Source organism: Lates calcarifer, linkage group LG12, assembly GCF_001640805.2.
Source record: "Lates calcarifer isolate ASB-BC8 linkage group LG12, TLL_Latcal_v3, whole genome shotgun sequence".
NCBI lineage: Eukaryota > Metazoa > Chordata > Actinopteri > Centropomidae > Lates > Lates calcarifer.
The window spans coordinates 20,708,951-20,730,131 of NC_066844.1; the positions used below are offsets into that span (position 1 = coordinate 20,708,951).

The 21,181-nt window shown below is 41.3% G+C and overlaps 1 protein-coding gene across 1 annotated transcript; it reads left to right on the forward strand.

Annotated features, from left to right (window-relative positions):
• The first annotated feature begins 983 nt into the window (after positions 1 to 983).
• LOC108898966 (arf-GAP with GTPase, ANK repeat and PH domain-containing protein 1) lies at positions 984 to 19,863 on the forward strand. The gene is made up of 20 exons (XM_018699136.2): positions 984 to 1,963; positions 2,521 to 3,760; positions 8,645 to 8,703; positions 8,805 to 8,892; positions 9,123 to 9,208; positions 9,330 to 9,471; positions 9,559 to 9,693; positions 9,795 to 9,916; positions 10,130 to 10,291; positions 10,894 to 10,977; positions 11,253 to 11,357; positions 11,458 to 11,617; positions 12,014 to 12,142; positions 12,232 to 12,369; positions 12,579 to 12,638; positions 13,027 to 13,178; positions 15,198 to 15,288; positions 16,811 to 17,033; positions 17,283 to 17,586; positions 18,094 to 19,863. Exons 2-20 carry the CDS (start codon positions 2,605 to 2,607, stop codon positions 18,373 to 18,375), a joined length of 3,678 nt encoding a protein of 1,225 aa, XP_018554652.1. The 5' UTR covers positions 984 to 1,963; positions 2,521 to 2,604; the 3' UTR covers positions 18,376 to 19,863.
• Positions 19,864 to 21,181: the final 1,318 nt, after the last annotated feature.

Genomic DNA, 21,181 nt, shown 5'->3' on the forward strand with positions numbered 1-21,181 from the left:
AGATACCACTCTCATGTTTCTTTGCTTAATATGTAGCTACCATCAGCAGCTGGTTAGCCTGGCTTAGCACAAAGACTGAAGAGGGGGAAACAGCTACATTTATGTTTGTGTATTAAATTAATATATGAGATAAAAGACATTACTGAGCTTTAGGCAGATTTTTTTTTTACCACTTTCAGGCTCTCTTCTTCATGTTTCCAGTCTCTTTGTAAAGCTAAGCTAACCAGCTGCTGGCTCCAGCTACTATATTCACTATAGTTCCATTATATGTAGACATGAGAGAATTATTGTTGATCTAACTCTCAGCAAGAAAGCAAATAAGCACATCTGTCCCAGAACATCAAACTACTGCTTAATGCAATTAAATTATCCACCCAGTAACACTTCAGTGGACTTCAGTAAGAAGTTTTCTTGTTTTCCCTTATTCCACAGTACACAACTGGCCACAGTGGCTCTGTTTCATTAACATAGAAAAACTAATTCTACAAATTGATATAAAATATAAATTAAAGAAAAATCAAGGATGCAAAAAGTATCTCCACCCTACGAAGCAACAAATCTGCAGATTTAAAACACAATCTGTTGCATGTTTTTAGCCTAAATAGACCTGCAGTATTTACTTAAAACTCACAGTGTATCATGTAAAACATTTAAGTGTAAGAGTGTCAAAAAAGTTTTGAATCATTTTCGAGATGTTGACAGGTTTATGATGAGGGCACAAGCACAGAGGGAGACAGGCAGATTGTGTAATGATCAGAAACATGCTTTTATCAGCTATTTTATGCACATTTATTTCCTTCTCTCTTCTCTTTATTATTCTACTGTCCTGCATCTAATTATCCAAACCCTTTAGTCTCATCAGTATCCTCTCTGTTTCTTCTTATGCAATTTAATTAGACTTCATTCAGCTTCCCTTCCTTAACACTGAGTTTTTATTCACTATAACATCTGCTTGTTCTTTTTCTATTGCATTTCCTATTGTAGTTATCCACAAACATGCTGATTTTTCCCTCCTGTGCATCCTTACTTCTTTCTCCCTCAGAGAGGACAGACCGTGAGGCAGGGAGAGAAAGCAGGAGCTGCCCATAAATTGCTTTGGAAAAGGAGCGGAGAGAGAGAGAGAGAGAGAGAGAGAGCGAGAGAGCTGGAGACAGAGCAGATGCATTGGCAGGAGCAGAGCTGAGGTTTTTTTTTTTCCTCCCTCTTCTTCTTCTCCCTCCTGTCTCTTTTGTTGCGTCGGCACAGATAAAAATCTGATGAACGTGGGCAAGGACCACCACCACCACCTCCTCACTGCAAGCCTCTTCATCCCCAACCCTTTTTGCCAGAGCCTAGTGTGGAGCTGGTTGTGCAGCAGGCTAACGGTGGGCTAGTGGGGAGGAGGGACGGGGGGGGGAGAGGCTGCAAGGCTCTGTGGCAGCGAGAAGAGGAGGAAAAAAAAGGAGGAGGGGCTGTGGTGAGCTGGTGGGCTTCCTCTGCCTCACAGACACATTTTATTGACTTGCTAATTGGATGAGGCACTCGGAGGAGAGGATGCGGTGACCGAGAGGAGCTGCTCTCCAGAGGAGGGATACAGGCACAAGGAAGCATTGCTTGGGTTGCGTAAATTCAGCTACTTTATCGTCCTTTTTTTCATTTTTTGGAGACATAACAACAGATGTTTTTCAGCATCTCCTAGTGACCCTCACAGCGTGCATACATAATTTTATGCATGACATTGTCGAATGGAGGCTCCAGCTGCCAGACGCTTCGTGACAAGTGAATGATTTCCATTTTGATGTTTTTTCACCCTGTTCCCTCTCACCTGTTTTTCTCTTGGACTCATCAGCTGGAGCTCTTTTTTTAATCAGCCTCGTTTGATGTGCCATTTGATATGAAATGTAATCTGATGGCAAGATAAATTCTTCATCAAATGAAATGTTACAAGGAGCTGTGCAATGGATATCCTTCAGGAAAAATGAAGGTACGATATGGGCAAAAGCCAAGACACATACCATAGTAAGGTGGCATTATTCAGCCAGTATTAATTTCAGTCCTTGTCAAGAAATGGATCAAGCGAATGTATTGACTGTTGCATAATTCCAGGCTGAAATCTGAGCCCTAAGACATCAACACTGTAGGAAGAAATGTCTTCTTATATCTATCCGTGTGTCTACATGTCAGATTTGTGCATCATAAATGAGTTTAAGAAGGAAAGCAAGGCAGACACAGGCAAGGATTATGAATGAATCAGTGGTAGAGACCGGTAGTAATGGTGTGCATTGAAGAGGATTAATGGAGGCATTAAAAAAACAGTCTAGACTTGTTTCACCACTGGGTCAGCCTTTTGAATATATTCTGAAAATTTGCAATTCGAAGCATTCCTCTTTTTATCCCCCATCGACTTCTCATGTCTTTATTAAAGGTTTTAAAAAGGGAAGGCAGGATTCCTGACACAAGCCCGGTGTCAGACATAATCAGCAGCACAAGGTTTGATCAGGTGTCTGTTTGATCTCATATGTTCTCTCTCCTCTGCTTCAGTCTTGTACCGGTTGCCATGACTGAGGTGTGCGGGTCTGGCTAGGTCAGAGAGCAGGTGCCACTGTGCCGAGGTCTGCTGTCCCAATGAGCAAAGCAGCCAACCCACAGAGACGCACCACCTACCTCATTTCCCTCACTCTGGTGAAGGTTGAGGCTGTGCCAGAGGATGTAGCAGAGAACCAGAAGGAGGCTCTTCCAGAGGGGGAAGGGAGCCCCGACAAGGAGAAGAAGGAGGAGGAGGAGAAGGAGGAGGTGAGCAATGTCCCTGAAAAGGAGGAAGGACTTGTGTCAGCGGAAGCGGTGGCAAAAGAAAACGTGCAGGTGGAAGAAGTGGAGCAGGTGCCGGTCAAGTATGGCAGCCCCACTGAGAACAGAGGGAAGCCTGAGAGGAGGGAAACTTATGGACACCAAAAAGACATTGCAGCAGCGGGTAAATGCAAAGACACCTCTCTTGTACATCCACCTGTTAGGCAAATGATCAAAGTATATGGGGGAACTACCTCTGAGGGAACTGTGCGCAGAGAGGGACCTCGCTCAGATGCCTTGCGCCCTAAGACGGAGCTCTACAGGGAGCCCCCCATGTTGTTCCTAAAGGGTGAGAATGGAGCAGACCTTAACAGCCGCTCACGTTGCAGCCTCCCTTTCTCCATCCCGCCGCAGGTCACCCAGCGTCCTGAGGTCCTGATGAGGTCACATGCAGGAGGCAACTCTGCATGCTGGAGGGAGCTCAGAGAGGCCAACACGAGCCTGTATCACTCTGCTAAGACTTTGGACCGAAGGGACAACCGTATCGGGGACCAGTCCCCCTTAATGGCAGCTACAACTCTGGGGCCTTACAGGGCATCCTGGGCCGACAGCGACGGCAGGGGCACGCTCATTCGCCCTGGAGCTCCCATGGCCGGAGGATTTTCAGGCATAATGACCCGGGACAGCCCTCAGGGGGAGAGATTTAAGACAGTGTCTGTTTCCCTGCCTGCACCTCCTGCCGCTGACGTGTCCAGGCCTCAGAGAAAAGGTACAAGTCGTACCCTGGACAACAGCGACCTACATTCCCTCTCTGAGGACCTGAAGAAGGGGAAGGAGGGCCAGGGAGGAACGATCCAGCGAGTCCCCCCTCGTGACCGCAAGATGCTGAAGTTCATCAGCGGGATTTTCACCAAAAGTACAGCTGTGCCACCCAGCGTCAACACTGCTTCTCCTCTCTATCCAGCTATGGAGAGGGGCTCGAGTGAGGAGGAAGGTAAGTTCTGCACACAGAACTTCATCCCAGACTTTTAATATGAAATGAAATGATGTCACACATCTGACTCTTCCTCTAGAGATGCAAATCATTTTGAGCCCCATAGTGCTGCCAATACTGGAAGAAATAGAGGGAAACAACAACTCTGAAGAGGCGATGTGAAACAATTTCTCTATGACAATTTGATGATGGCTGCAGAAAACGCTGTCACCATCTGCTGTTTCGGTTCACCCATCATTGCTCACTTGGGTTGAAATTAAGCAAGACCACTTTGTTCAGTGGGAGTCACAAATTACCATTTACACTGTGTGAACCTGAACCAAAAAAATCTGTCCCCACTTAGTCCCACTGATGCTCTAATGCTCTTACAATTCATTAATTTACTCAAACATTTCATTTATTTTGGACAGTTGCTGGGAATTAATACACAGTTGCAATATTCAATTATCAGGTGAGTGTAAATTTATTATGCCTATTTTCATGCAAAGTGGATTTGAATTTGGTTATACCACTAATTTAAATTAAGTGTTCTCTCTGATTATCCTCTGGTAGAATTAGCTGTTCTTGAGTTGAGTTGTGTCTCACACTATCTGCATGCGCTTCCTTGGCTTTAAGAGGGATGGAGATGTTAACATGAGCATGTGGCGACTGAGAGCGTTACAGGTGAACACTGTAAGTGTTTGTGACATTCTAGGTAATCAGTTAATGACGTGTAGGGCAAATGAACTGGTTTAAACACCAGCTGCTAATCTTTCCCGTCTTTAGTGAAACAGCTCTGCTGTTTTATTACAGCTCTGTGTATCTGAAACTGCTTGCAAGGGCTACATAACTTAAAATAACTACATTTGGTGAAAATGCAGTCACAATCAGATCTAATAAAATGGGTCTCCTTTGTGAAATAATTCAGCTCTAAAGAGGGAAAAACACAGGATGCTTTTCCACGTGGAGCTATAGGAGAGTCAAGTTTTTAAAGGAACTGCACATCTGTAACACAGTATTCAGTCTGTCATGGCACAAATGAGTAAAGCTCTAATGATCTGCTCCTTAAACAATTAGTCAATTATTTGATTAGTCAATTGACAGAAAATGAATGGAGTAACAATAAATTAACTAATAAGGATAAACTATTTTGATAATCAGTTAATAATTTAAGTCATTTTCAAGCAAAACTACCAAGACATTCTCTGATACCAGCTTCCCATATGTGAGGATTTGCTGGTTCTCTTTGTCTTATGTGACAGTAAACTGTGCATTTCTGGGTTTCTGGATTGGTGTTCAGACCAAACAAGATATTTGAGGATGTCACGTTTTCAAGGGCATTTTATGACATTTTATAGACCAAGTTTTTTAAATTAGTACAGAATGTTCTTTATCAGTAAGCCTCACTAAAGCTTCACTGTCGCTGTTATAGTGTTATAGTGAAAAATGAAGACATTTAAAAACATTTATGCTGTGATCTGTCAGTCTGCTTTGTACTTGATGATTTGGATGTCTGTTTTCAGGGAATTCCTCAAACCCTGACACTTAAACAAACAAAAATTAGTTCAGTCTTGTCAAAAACTATGAAAACACTTCATGAAATATTCAGACTTCTCTGTTTTAAATGAAGGAAATGATGCAACTTTATCAATCTTTAATCTTTATTAATATATTCTAAAGAATATCATCTTTGACACAGAGTGTAGGATCGGAGTAAGCTCTGAATAATTTGTCAGGAGTAAGTGGGACATGAATAATTAAGGTTGGGGATACACAGAGCTGTGTTCATCGGAGGAGCGAGGAGAGCGGGAACCTGCTACTTCCTGCTCTGTGTGTGGAGTTAATCAGCCCACAAATGGAGGCTATTCATCCGTTGATGCTATATTGTGTTTAAGTGTTTTTGAGCAGCATAGTCAACATTGTGTCACGTTGAACCTGTAATTTCAGCAGAAAATGTTGATATCCTGAAGACAGACAAGCACTATTGATCATATTTAATTTGGAAAATATTGCCAGAAATGTGAGAGACACCCAGTTTAATATTTTCAACGTCGTGCGTGCACAGGTGGACATCGTGTCTCTACGCCTCTCTCTCTCTCTCTCTCTCTGTCTCTCTCTCACACACACACACACACACACACACACACACACGCACACACGTTGCTGTATCCATGAGAGACCATTTATTGTATAGAGACCCGGGCTGGAGGCTTCTGGAAAATGGAGTTGCCATGGCAACAGCAAGCCGTGAGAGATGCTATTTGGTCTGTGGTGTGACGCTGTTGATGGAGGGGAGTGTGGGCGTGGGGATTGCCCGAAGATGGGGGATGAGGGAGAGAGTCGTGGGGGTTTAAAGTTAGAATCTGTGTCTCCAGAGAGAGCTGGGCCGATACCACGGCCCCGCCCGAGCACAGCATGACCCGACAGCTTCAGAGCAAGTGTGTGTGCAGACAGTATCTGTGTCGTTGTCTCTGGTGATCTGAGTCCTACATTGATGTACATCTGTAAACATTTTCACAGTGTTGCCTAGAGTGTGTGTGTGTTTGCGTCCACACTGGCAGGCATTTGTCATTGTCTATTCAGCCTCAAGTCTGCAGATGTGTATGATGTCCTTCATGGCTTTGTGTGTGTGTGTGTGTGTGTGTGTGTGTGTGTGTGTGTGTCTTATTGAAGATCCATTCACAGAGGCTCTTTTGCTGTGATTCCACTGAGAGCAGACCTAAGGCACTCAAAGCACAATGTTTAGTGCAACCTCTCGACAAAGCGAGCTCTAGGAGGCCATTTAATCTAGAACTTGTACCTTTAAAAAAATGTCTGTCAATAGTAAAAAAAAAAGTAAATAATTTTATTCTCTTGTCATCAGTGGACATCTCATTCTACCTTGTTTCAAGATACTGACCAGTTTTTTCAAAGCCCTGAGTCAGTTCATCATAATGCACTGAATATTTCACCTTGGGAGAGAAAGTAATTTATACTTTATGTAGACAGTTGAACAGACATATATCTGTGACTTCAGAATTGAATTAGAGAGTGAGATTTGGGAGGAATAACAATAAGACTACATTTTAACAGTTGCTTTAGTGCTGTAACTTCCACCCTGAGAGTGAAAGCTGAAAAAATGTCATTAACCTTACTGTCTGTACCACCATTATGAATACTTGTTATATGATTAAGTCTTTTTACAAAGTTTTACTAAAGTCTATCAGCATTAAACCAGATAAAGTATCACTTAATGAACTGACTGCTCGAGTGACACGATAAATCAGTATGACTGGAGGATCATTATAATCACAGTTAACCAGTGAAGTAGATACATTTGGTTATAATCTCACAACTATTTATCATCATGACACTTGGAACGTAATGTGAGTATTTAATATTAACACTCAGTCATCAGGTTGTCGCTGCCAAGTGGGTGTCCTTATCTCTAAGAAACAAAGCCAGAAAACCAACATATGCACAACTCTGTTTTAAATTTTAAGCATTCAATAAATGGCAACAGATAAAATTGTAATGAATGAAGGTGCATTGGGTTCAAATTATGTTTTCAGATGGTATTAGTTTACAATAGAAATATACAGATTTTTTCTGCTTAAATGAAAGCATCTTTCTTCATAGAGTGGTTTTATACCCCATTTAAGAAGAGCTTAGATTTAGTCAAATTCTGGTGAAGTTTAAAGACTATAAAGAACTGACAGACGAACGAGTTTGCTCATCTCTGGCGAAACTACTCAACTGAAAAATGTTGTTCTGTAAGTAGATGAGTCACTTAACAGCAGTTATAGTCTATTGTTTCTTAAAGAGCCATTTCCATTCTGTCTAAAAATAAAGTTGCACATTAAGCTAACTAAAGTCCAACTATTGATCATTCAGCCTTCAAGACTTTTTTTTCTGGCAAATTCCTTATTCACATATCCCAGTGCGGTTTTTCCTTTTTATGGAATATTTTAGAATTTATGGTCAATATAATGTAACATTACTGGATAAGGCAGATTGTAGCAGTAGCATTAAGAGTCTGTAACTTAAAACATTTTAGATGAAACTGCACATATTCTGTATTAACACATCATTTTTATTTTGGGTTATTTGACTTGTTTCTGAGGCAGATCTGTTTCTGTCATAGGTCTTTTTAAATCAGGTTTCTCTTCTCCATACCACAGAGCACCAGCTGGCATATTCTGTCTCGTTCCAGTTGACACCGACTTCTATAAAATTCATGAAATGAGGGAAACTGTACTTTGAATAAGATGATTTATCTCACCACAGCTGGGTGATTTCTGTCTTTGTTTTCAGTCTTCAAGGCTGAATAGAAGAATAAATGACTTGTTAGGAGGGGGTTTTGCCAGGTAACCATAATAAGAGGTAAATAGTGGCATGCTTAACAATGTGGAGATAAACTAAAGATATCTGGCATTTACAGAAATGGGTCTATGTCCATATTAGCTTAGCATAAACCCTGGACGCTAGTTAGCTTAGTTAGCTTGTTAAACATGCTCTCTAACAGCTATTTGCTTTCTAATTTAAAAGATATGTTTTGTCATATGAGAAAAACAAGACTTTGTGGTTTGTGGAGCCGTTATTTTACTCATTCATTTCATTTCTTAATGAGTCCAGTAATCTCCAAATGCTGTACCTCAGCTGTGCTGTCCTCATTTTGAAGTTTGTACATTTTTCTGAGTCTAAAGAAAACCCAGATGACTCATGGATGTATTAGTGACTAGTTTGGTGGGTAATGTGATACAACAGTTAACAACAACAGTCCAAATATCGCTTCCAGCAAAGTTGTCTTATTTGTTTTTATCCTGTATACTCTTACATAGGAAATTACCACAACATCAAATTATTATCAATGCTGAGCTTGTTTTTTAACTTCTTCTTTTTTTCTTCTTGAATTTGTTTCTTAAGCTGCATGCACCAGCAGTCAAGAATGGACCATGAGCCAAACTGTGCAAGAGCTTCATCTGGTAAGCATGAGGACATACAGTCGCTATTACAAACCGCAGAGTAGGATTTTGTATGAAATGAATACTTTTTTTCTCTGTGTGTTTGTTTGTGTGGTCTCCAGGGTGTTTTGGGAGGTCTGTGCAGTGGGAAGTCTGCTCTGGTCCACAGACACCTGACAGGAAGTTACCTGCCGCTAGAGAACGCTGAGGGTTGGTTTCACATGTTGTCCTCTGTTCCCTTTATATGTGTTCTTCTGTGACACAGTCAGTTGACTTCTCAGGCACAGGTGTAACTAATACCATTAAAGGCTAAATTCCATTTAGAAAACCCATTTAGAAAAAATTGTTATTGCATATATGTGCATCTCCTGCTATAACAAGTAAGAATGTCTGCTGAGAAAAAAGTCTTCAACTGCTTTTGTTTATTCCCCTATTTACAGGACGGCAGTACATTAAGGATGTACTGGTTGACGGACAGAGCCACCTGTTGATAATCAGAGAAGAGACAGAACTCCCGGGTGCTCAGGTGGGTGGAGAACTGACCCTAACATGAATGTAATGGGCAACTAATTACAATTAAATTAGTCTCTGCTCTCAGCATGCTGTCATGTATTTTGAGTACTGTTCTTCCTCTTTCTTTTCCTTAGTTTGCAAGTTGGGTGGATGCAGTTATCCTGGTCTTCAGTCTGGAAAATGAGGCCAGTTTCCAGGAAGTTTACAAAATATACCACCAGCTTGCAATCCACCGGCCTGTCTCTGAGATACCTTTCGTAGTAGTTGGCACTCAGGGTGAGAGACTCATAAACGGTGTGTGTGTTCATTCAAATGTTTGCAGAGGTGAGCTCTTGCTGTATTTGCTGTTTGTTTATTTTCTAGATAAGATCAGCAGCACCAACCCAAGAGTAATTGATGATGCCAGGGCCAGACAGCTGTGCTCAGATGTGCGGCGCTGCACTTACTATGAAACCTGTGCCACGTACGGCCTCAATGTGAACCGGGTCTTCACCGATGGTATGTGTCCCTGTCAAAGCTAGACCAGAATGTGGAGCACACTGCTGCGGAAGATGTGGATATATGTAGATTATGAGTATGATTATTTTTTTGCTCCACAGCTGCTCAGAAGATCATGGCAGCCAAGAAGCAAGCTGCTCTACTGGCTTCCTGTAAATCTCTGCCTAACTCTCCCAGTCACTCTGGAGGCTCAACCCCAGTGTCTGGCGTCTTTCCAGGACAGGTAAAACTATTACAGACCACCTCTTCCTCGCTGTCTGAAAAAATGAAACAAAGTTGGACCATTTGTCTTCTCTTACTGAGTGTGTTGTGTATTTTACGTTTGCTGTCAGGCTATTTTTAAAGGCAGTAAGCACACTGTCGTATAAAACTCAATTATCTCCCTCTCTTGCCTAATTATCACCCTCCCCTGCTGCTGGCTCTCTCCTCTCTGTAGGCCAGTAACGGTGGTCAGAGCAGTGATTACTCCTCATCGCTTCCCTCCACTCCTGTGATCAGTCATAAAGAGATCGCCAGGACAGCAAGAGGGGAGAAGCAGGATAGTGCCACACCTGGGTCAGTCCGCAGCGCCACCCGAAGACGCACCTCTCGATTTGCGGTACATACCAAATTTTTTTTTGTTGTTGTTGTTTTAAGGGACCCAAGCTTCACACATGCTGTGTTACCAACTTTTACCTCACATTTAATGTTCATCATGGTAATGTGTGGTATGTATTTAAGTCCAATATTCACTCTCTGTTGTCTCCACCAACTCCAGAATAAAGAAATTGCTCTTTGGCGCTAAAAGAGCACAGAAACTAAAACAATGACCTAAAGATGCTAAAATGCCCTGTAGAGCTGAGGGGGACTGCAGTGTCAGGTCATAATCAGTTGTTGGTTTTTCACTAAGAGTGACCCCTCTCAGATTACTAGTAGTCATTTGACTGTGTGTTGATTAAAAAAAATATTAGTGATATTAGTGCAGCTTGAATGTAAATAACCCTGATATTAAATTGATGTCTGTGGAAATTGCTTAAATTTATAAGCCAGTCTTTACAGTCAGCAGTAATTCCCTTCCCTTTTCCCAAACACTTTTAATGGCCTTTTTTGAAATGCGCAGTAATTCACAGGGTAAATTTCCAGGCTTTATGAGTGCTAAATGCTATTTTTAACCAATCACCCCATTTTTGCCTCTGATGCAGTTATTGCTTTTTCGTGTAGGGTCGGAGAGGCAGTGACTCAAACAGAAGAAGTGCAGACTATAAGGGAGATCTGGGCAGTGGACGCTCCATACCCATCAAACAGGTAGGACACAGATTTGCACTTGATGCAGAATCAAATATGATGTATCCAATGACCCTCCGCAGAGGACATCACACTGGCAGTCACTTGAAATCAAACGTGTGAAGGCACTTTCATCACGTGGAGTGATGAAGTGTTGTGATCACCCAAACTGGCCTGATGAATAGCTGGTGGGTGTTCTTGGCAGCCAGCAATCATCCTGCTGCCGAAATCTGTGAGATGAACACACGAGACATTAGCAATAAATTCTCACTCTTTGGTTTTGTCACCTCCATCAGGGCATCTTGCTGAAACGCAGTGGGAGCTCGCTCAACAAAGAGTGGAAGAAGAAGTATGTCACGCTGTCCAACGACGGCATACTGTCCTATCACTCCAGTGTCAATGTGAGTCAGCGTGTTGACACAGCGCTCTAAAGCATTATGCTGCTCAAAGCACCACTGATGGCTGGTGGTTGATGGTAATGGCTGATGTTTGGCTTGACAGGACTACATGCTGAATACCCCGGGAAAAGAGATGGACCTGCTGCGAGTGACCGTGAAGGTGCCGGGAAAGCGACCGCCTCGTGCTGTACCTGCCTGCGGCCCTCCGGTCGGGCTCAATGGGCGGGTCAAGGACGTGCCAGGACCTGAGGGTGTCAGCCCAGGTTAAAGAATAAACACATTTTCTGCACTTCATTGTACACCTTAAGAGGATGAGGGCAATTTTAATTTCAGATGCCTCACAAAAATATACTTAACTGAACCAGTTCCTTTACATAAATCTGGGTGGAGCTCTTGGATTTTTGTTGTGAGGAGGGGGTCGAGGCTCTGTACCAGAAAGTAAAAAAAAAAAAAGCAAGAGACTGCAAAACCTTTGCAAAAGAGCATCATAAGGGATTTTACAAGTTTTGCAGGAGTGTGTGAAACACTCTACGCTTTCTTCTGTAATTCTCTGGTGCTCATACAGAATCAGTGATGCATTTTCAATTTGCTCAGTTTTACATTTAACATTTGCCTAAATTACTCTGTTACTGAGTACATGCTTGCTATCGTCTCTTTAGTCCCTGTAAGTGCCAGTAGCCTCCTGCAAGTGGAGGAAATGGAAGGGCTGGGTGGTGCACTCTTCCTGAGGAGTAACAGAGGGGTGCAGCGATGTCCTTCCACAGTATCCAACCACGCTCAAAGTGTTGGTGAGTAAAAGTGTGCATGACTGAAAATCATCATGGCTTTGTGCCAGATTCATATCATTTGGTACATTTTCCTGTGATCTTGTGGCTAGACTCTGCAGTCGAGGGAGTCTCCAGCTCCTCCTCCACCAAAGATGTAGGCTCTGCCTCCCCAGTGACCGATAGGAAGAAGCATCGCAGGAAGAAGAGCATGAACCAGAAAGGAGATGCCACCATTGGCCAAGCAGATGGTAAATGCCGACAAATCCAAATGTGTTTTTATATTCAGCATTCAGCAAGTACTAATAGTAAAGGGAATTTTCATATTCAAATTTTTTAATATGGTGTTAATTTTTTTTTTTAAGTAATACTTGCTAAACTTTATATTACACTGAATATATGGTTTCAACATGTAGCATTTATTATTTCCTCTCTCTTTCTTTGACATCTTCTCATGCAGCAAAGCGCAAAATGTGGAAACTTAAAAGCTTTGGTAGCTTAAGAAACGTAAGCAAGACAGGTAATGTTGATTTGTCACACTGCATCTTTCAAACTCTGACTAACCCTCTGTACATGTCAGTCTGTCTGCTTGTGTTCCTGTCACATCAGGGAAGGACACTATATCCTATCAGCTTTGTTGTAGCATGCCTAAATTAAACTGTTTACTAATATTCAATTGGTATTCTTCACATACAAACATTTTCTCTACCTAGATACAGTTCACTGGCATAAAAAGACTTACACTATTTTTCTAATTGTGGTCAAACATGGACACTCAGCTGCACTGATGCATGCAACCTTTTAGTTCATAATGCAGCAGAAATTTCTGCATTTGCTTGACTGGCCTAACTTCCTATGTGGGCAAAATTATTTCTAATGGAAAATCTCTGTCGTATTGTTTTTGTCAGATGAGGATAACTTTGACTTCCTCATTGTGTCGAGCACCGGCCAGACGTGGCACTTCGAGGCCCAGAGTGTGGAGGAGAGGGATTCTTGGGTCCAAGCCATCGAGAGCCAGATCCTGGCCAGCCTGCAACTGTGTGAGAGCAGCAAAAACAAGGCAAGAAAGAACAAAAGGCATACAATGCACTTTCTATAGACAATGCATTCACTGTATTTTACGATGATAATTAATTTTTTTTAAACCCTGCTGCCTTTGTAGCCCACAATTCATCATATTTTAACTAGTGTAGCTGTAAAAGTAAGAACTCTAACCATTAAACGTAAATATTTGTAAGAGCATACAACCAGAAAAGTAAATGCAAACGAAAAAGAAAAAAAAAACACAACTATAAATAAATGTCCTTACTACAGTAAAATCCAGTAATCATTCACATTAATGCATCAAAAAAGACAGTAGAGATACGTGTGAGCTTCTATGTATATACATATGCACACATATAATCTGTAACAACACATACTGTATATTTGAACATGAATATTGACATCAATACACCTATCTGTACCTGTACATAGTAAATTCCTCCATTGCCTCAGTCCATTGCACAGCCATTAAACCTGTCCAGTTTCAAAACAATCAAAATTTCTCCCACACACTTAAAATTTGCTCCACTACTTCTATTATTCTCAATATCCTAGGTAAATATATTTATCCATTATTTCAAGAGGCATTTCACCCAATAAGATAATAAAAAAAATCTGTATCCATAGAAACTTTAAAAATACATTCTATTTCATTAATCGAATATATTACAGATGATTGAAATATGTGGGTGAGAGGATCAAATTGAACATATTTTTTGGGGGGAAATTTTTTTTTCTGCATCTGTATCCCCCAAGCATATTCTCTCCACATGTGTGAAACAGTTGTGCCATGTGTCCCAGTTCAGTGATATTTTAATTGACATATGACTAATTATCATGATTATACCAATTCAAGTTGTGCCTTTGTTAATATTATGTGGCCTGGAATGTACCTGCTTGCGTCCAGGTGGGCAGTGCCATATACATGAGGTTTGTTTTTATGCAAATCAGGTGGTGCTGTGCAATATTGGTACCCGCATTTGCATGAAATTGTGTCTGTGTTTCCATCTGACCAGCCCTTATTGCAAGTCAACAGTATAATTCTTAAGGCTTTAGTTGTCAGAGGCACACAGGCACACACACAGGATATACAGTGTATATAATAAAATCATTTTGGGGGTACAGGATGTGTCTGCAGGATGAGACCTGAGCTCCATCAAAGATGTAAACAAAATTCCAACACAGTTTTGTTTGGACAATCAAAATCAATACTTTAGTTTTGTAAACTGCATAAGCTTAAATTGAGTATTGATTTAGTTTAAGTGTTATTGCATCACTCATAGGACAAATGTCTGGTTAAATATATCCAAATATGACTGAAGGAAGGCAACTGTCCTATTTTAGTGAGCAGAACAGAGGCAGCAGATATCATATCATATCATAAGGGTATCTGGGAGCAATATTATGCACAGAAAGCAGGGTGAAGCGTTTTTAGTATCTCCTGAAATATAAATTCTAATTTAAAAGTGACTTTATCTGCTGTATAATCTTATTGTGCACAGTTTATTTGCACCCTGGGACTCCTGGATAAGAGCTGTTTTCTCTTAGGAGAAGCCAGCCCGGTCTCTCCTCTCATCCCATTAGGATACTGTTAACTGCTGCTACTTTTAAAATGGAGGAGGGCAGCTAATTTGATCGGCCGTTACCAAAGCCCGCCCTCTCCAGTGCTGCATGTGTCAAACTAACTAATGGGTTGTTTCTGTTCTTGAGTGGAGAGTATGTCCTGGTGTGGAATTAGTTCAATCATCTCTAAAAATGATAATTGCCACTAATACAGTGATTCTGAATGATTACCTAAATCCCATGATGCATGTCTTTATTAGTGTTATGAGAACAGTATGTCCTAGGAGGCCAAAACCCTTAATTTTACAGCTTTAAATGGCCATTATAATGATTATAGCCATCTACCAAAGCTTTTTCACTGTGAGATTTGGAAATGATAATCATTGTTATTAGTAATGAGAGCACTTAGCAGAGCAGATATCACAGAGGGATGCTTTTCTCTCAGTTTAACCATACACTGTGTTTTCCACAGGCTCGCAAGAACAGCCAGAGTGAAGCAGTGGCTCTGCAGGCAATCCGCAACGCGAAGGGCAACAACTTCTGCGTTGACTGTGATGCTCCGAGTTAGTAACACACATTAATGGCTTTTCTGCTCTTTGTACATGTCCGTACCTGTGTCTGGTTTTGGTACATTTCCCACCTTCTTTCATTTCAACCTTGTACATGTGTCATCATTCCAAACTACACTCGTTATTTTTCTCTGTGGTCTTTTTCAGTTTCACAATTTCAACTCTGTTCAGTTCATTTTGTATAGCACCAAATCACAACATACATTAAGGTTGAGACCATACAATACTACAGTACAAAGAGAAACCAGTTCCCACAATAAACAAGCATGTGGAGAGTGTAGAGAAGAAAAACTCCCTTTTAACAGGAAAAAACCTAAAGCAGAACCGGAGTCAGGGTGGGCGATTGTCTGTCTTGACCAGTCACAGTCTGTGAAATAAGAATCAGTCAGGTCTGAGAGCAGGGCTAAGAGGAATGTGGAGCACTTGAAGCTTTCTTACACCAGGGCAAAAATGGCCAATCAGTGTGGGAAATGGGTGTGACCACTGGATTGTCAGGTTTGGAAAGCAACAGACCTCCCTCCCATCTCACCATCTAAAAGCAGATTTTCACATCTTTTAGACGATATAAAGAACAGTTCCTTTGGACTAGTTTCTTGTTGTTTATTCAGGTGTTATAATCACAGAATGGTCACATGACTGAAAGGCAAATTACAGAATAGAGCTACAGTCCAGCCCTGGTTTACCTGCACTTAACACTAAATCTATGAAACAATCACAGATTGATCGAGTCACCATGTATGTACTATAGCTCGCTTTTTTTCTTGTGTGTGTATGTGTGTGTGTGTGTGTGTGTGTGTCCTGACCATATTTATTATAAGCACAGGGAAAAGGAGTTTTATTTTTCAATATTATTATTTCCATATTGTGTATTTGTTGAATTTTGAAAGACAAGTTGAAAAAACTTGCTAACTCAAATCAAACTCATTACCTAAATGTTCTATTGAATCTTAATTGAGTTGTCATCCAGGCCTTTGAATAATTTTTTACTCACACAAGAAAAAATATCTGCCAGAAGAACTGCTACAGTGTTAAGTGCAATGTAAATTAACCCATTAAAATGGGATGTGCAAATATTTTAATGATTCCAATTACAGTCCAACACAGGAGCAAAGGGCTGCAATGCATAATAATGATGAACCTTCACTTTTAAAAAATGTAATCAGCCAGATTTTACTAATACACCCTATTATTACAATCAGTGTCTTAGAAATCACAAAACCAAACAAAAATAGATGAAATACTGAATACTGTTCTGATGTTGGAACACTTTCAAGGGCCAGAGTTTCAGGGGAATAAAATGTTTGGCACACTGGCCACAGATTTAACAGCCTTGCTTTAAAACTTGTCCAGACAGGATTTCAGACACTATCGTGGCGTGACACGGCCAAACTGGCACACTTCAGTGGCACACAACAAATTCAGAATGGTAGAAATCTGTCAACTATATGCACGTAGTTCAATTTCAAAATAAAGCGTCAACCTAATTTGTTGTGTGTACCCTCTCTGCCCCCCTAAGATCCAACCTGGGCCAGTCTGAACTTGGGCGCTCTCATATGCATCGAGTGCTCTGGGATCCACAGGAACTTGGGGACCCACCTGACGCGTGTCCGCTCGCTGGACCTCGACGATCTACCACGAGAGCTGACTCTGGTCCTCAGCGCCATTGGCAACCACATGGTCAACAGTATATGGGAGGCACGCACGCTGGGACGGCGTAAACCAGCGCCTGATGCCACACGGTAAGGCAAGAGGGTAAAAACAGACAGTGAGGTTATGAGATGCAACATTGTTGATGAGTCATAGGGCGACACTGCTTTAGTTAAATGTTTTACAGCATGTAGATAAGAGCTGCATACTTATAATGGTGCGTCTGAGTTAACAAGTACCAGTAGAAAGACACTCATTCTCGAGCAGGAGAAAGACAAGAAACTGTACATGTATTTCACTGATTATTCGTCTTTTCTTTCTGCTTCTCTTTGCTCACTCAGAGAGGAGCGGGAGTCATGGATCCGAGCCAAATATGAGCAGAAACTGTTTGTGGCACCGTTGCCTCCTCCCACTCCCAGCGAGGGCCCAGACATCACACTGTCTGGCCGTCTTCTGTTGGCAGTGATGGAGCACAACCTCCCCAAGCTGCTGCTCCTTTTGGCCCACTGCACTAAGGAGGACATTAATGCACCTCTCAGCCTGGCCCTCTCCTCCAGGTCGCTCCTGGCTCTGCGTCTGCCTGGCTCGGCCCTGCACGCTGCCTGTCAGCAGGCCGATGTGGTGATGACACAGCTCCTTGTTTGGGTGAGTTTTCCTCCCCTCTCTCTCTCTCTCTGTTTATCTCACTCTGGCTATGCCAGCTGTGATATAGCGGACAACAAAACGCCTAAAGAACTGCAGCATACAGGAGCTATGTGATAATGTTGCACTGAAGGTACAGAATCGACAAGGTGTGAAATGATTTGAAAATTCTTCCTCCACAGCAAACCATCATGTTGACTTATGCAAAAATGGCAAAAATAATAATGTTACCCTTCAATAACCTCGAAGCAATGCACTCAGCAGGAAACAAAACTGCTTAAACAGATGACTCAGCAGACCACTCAAGGTGATCTATATGTGTGAAAGGCACTAAAACTTACTGAGTCACACCTTGTTGGGATAAATTTAAGGCAGCCCTGTCAGGTTTTAGGCCTGAGACTACAGACCATTTATTCCACATGTGATAAAACCTCCCCTAAAAATGTGGAATATGGGGTAGTTACATAATCTAATCCCGGCTTTTGATCTTCTTTTTCTCTCTGTGTTCAGTATGGCTGTGATGTTCGCTACAGGGACGCTCAGGGGCAGACGGCGTTGGCTCTGGCTCGCAGCGCTGGCAGCCAGGAATGCGTTGACATCTTGCTCCAGTACGGGTGCCCCAACGAGCCGCCCCCCTCCGTCGGAGCGACAGTCGGTTTTGCGGCAGCCGCCACCTCCAGCTTCCCTGTTGCCATGACGCCGAGCCTCACAGTCGCCACAACGTTCAAGATCTCGCACAAGAGTGGCGGCGCCAGCTTGAGCTACAGCACCTCTAGAAGAGCAGTGTCATAATGGCAATGTGGTGTGGTATAACGTGGGTGTGTGTGTGTGTGTGTGTGTGAGCTTGTCGCTTTGCCCTCATAGTGTCCTGTATATTCACACAGGCCAGCAGGACTGATGAACATGTTGCCAGATGTTGCATTCCTGAAGCCAGATGAGGTGTTGAAGGTTGTGTGTGCATGTGTGTGTGTGTGTGTGTGTTTGTCAGGGATGAAAACACTCACTGGTAATCACACAGGCACATTCAATCTGCTAGAAATGATAATTTAACCAAAACAAAAAGAGAAATTCTCCTGACAACACGTGACATCACATCCAGATTCTCCTGCATTCAGATTTAATAGGAATGTATTGCACTGTATACCAGCTGGGTATGATTCATATTCCATCATGCAGTCAATATTCAACTTTACTCTCCACTCTGTTAAGAATGGAAATCTGCCTTTGGCCTCAAACAGCTTAACTGAGCATCCAGAGCCCAGGAGTAAAGACCTGCAATAAGTTTACTATTTGATAGATGGACATCAGACACATTTCTTCTTAACTTTATTGACCACGAATGTCAGTTTTGAATTCAGAGTGCGTAAACTGTGTTATGTTCAACACAGCTGGTCATTCAGTGCATAAATAATGTTGTGTAAGTTGATTTAAAAAGAAAAAAACAAAAACAAAAAACTTTACAATGGTTGAAAAAGAAAGGCTGTTTTAAAGATAATCAAAATAACTGTATAGAGATACATTGATAAAATACTATAATATTCTAAAAAAAATTTAAAAGTGCTTCATTTTCCAGATTATTATTGTATGATTTGTACAGTTGGTTCTGTGTATAAAACTCAAGGAGTTACTCATAGCTGTTCAGAGATTTGCTGCGCAGCGTCTTGGTTTGGTTTTGCTTTGATAACCACCTGATTAACTCTTTGACATCCGGAACTGAGATTTCTTCTGTGTTATGTTTGTATCACTGTGTGTGACATAAACACTGTACATGATGTGTGCATCCTGACAGCAGGTCATTATTGAGGCACGTGTAATGCTAGGTGTGTAAACAAAGGAGCAAAATGCCTTGATTTTGATTGAATGTATACAAAAACAGATGGTTTGAGTTAATTATTTCAAACACTAACATGTGTTTTTCCAGACAATGCTGTTTGGCTGATTTATTTTTTAATTAAACTAATATTCCTGCTATGACTAATAGACATTAAAAGTATGGTTTAATAGATCAAAGGTTCTGATCTATAAAACTGGGCCTTTGAATGATTATGATCATATTACAAGTGGCTGAAAATCAACATGAAATAGAAGAATGTTGCCCAAATTAATATTTTAAAAAAAGTAGAAAAAAAACCCTCCTGCAGTACTGTATGTATTTTTGTGTTTATCTGAAGACTCCGCTGAGTGTACTTGTCTGTGATGTAAGCATCTCCATTTGTATTTTTTTACTCATGCGATGATTCATAGAGCATTCATTATCAATACACTTAGGCTACTGCCCAAGCTGTGGTGTTTTGTTCAGAGTTGTGTGTGTTTTTCTGTGTCGGGGCTCTTAGCAGATCATATTTCAAAAGGCAACCTGGGTTATTTTCTATGTGTATATATTCAGCATCTGCCCAGATTTGGTTATTTGTTGACTTGTTTTCACCCTTCAGCATACTGTAGAATTTGCTCCTGGGAGGTTACGGGAGGCTCCAGCATACAGAGGCATAATGCGGGGCAGTTGCATCACATATGCTGGTGCACAGAAGGTTCATGTTTCAAACTGAGCCGCAAGCCTCGTTTTCTGGACAGGTGGAGTCCTCAAAGTAGCCGGCGGCTGTTGCGTAACACTCCTCTAGCATTTGGACGTGAGATCTCCTGGATTGGACCAGTTCTTGTCAAAGGCCCCTGCTGGCTTTGACCTACTTCTTTCTAGGTCGACTTCATGGAGTCATTTTTTTATTCCATCACACCATCTCTGAGATGGTTTCAGTTTCATGGATTTACAGTAGTAATGTGAATTTTCTGGGCAAACACATAGTAAGAGAAAAGTAATGCCAATATAGAATAAAATGGTTGGTAGATTTATAGATGATGGTGCTCGAAACCATGAGGTTGATATGTATGATATAGGATAATGATTATATGAATGATACAGACATATTTTATATATATACTGTATTTATACATATATGTATATAATGGTATAGACAGAATGCCCTTCATATATAAACAAATCTTCTCAGTTATTTGGTTTATACACAGCTCTCTAAGAAAGAAAATATACACATAAAAAAACAGAGAAACTTGTCATCAACAACAAGGTCACTCTTAATAAGGGTGATTGTCATTGATCATTGTGAATGGCTTCCTTAAAAATGAAGAAGGCCAGCTGACTATTGTGATTCACTGAATCATTGTATTTGCAGAGTTTTCAGATTGGTGTTTTTTTTACCAAACAGCTTCTGCTGTATGTGGGTGAGCTACAGCCGCTTGCGTCAAACCCCTGAAATTAACATCAGTGCTATACGTATATGTGCTTGTTATAGATCACAGTGCATGAAAGAGGAAACTCAGTTTTCCCTTTAATACAGACGTTGATTCAGTCCACTTCTGAAATGTTTGTGTTCAACACTGCTGTGAAACCTTAAGACTCCTCCCATGTGGACTCGGACCTCTCCTCTGGAACACGTACATGACTTGAAAAGACCAAGAAATGTTTTACTCAAGAGTTTAATCTAACACACATTTGCAATCATGAGTGTTGATGTGAAATTAATTAATTAAGTTAAATGTTGATAGGACAAAGATTTTAGTGTAATGAATACATTTATGTTGG

Bases quoted from the DNA above. Each gene is read 5' to 3' on its own strand.
- LOC108898966 (XM_018699136.2), top strand. From the start codon at position 2,605: ATGAGCAAAGCAGCCAACCCACAGAGACGCACCACCTACCTCATTTCC. The intron at 8,893-9,122 runs GTTGGTTTCACA...CCCTATTTACAG, and splicing joins GCCGCTAGAGAACGCTGAGG to GACGGCAGTACATTAAGGAT. The intron at 17,587-18,093 runs GTGAGTTTTCCT...CTCTGTGTTCAG, and splicing joins TGACACAGCTCCTTGTTTGG to TATGGCTGTGATGTTCGCTA.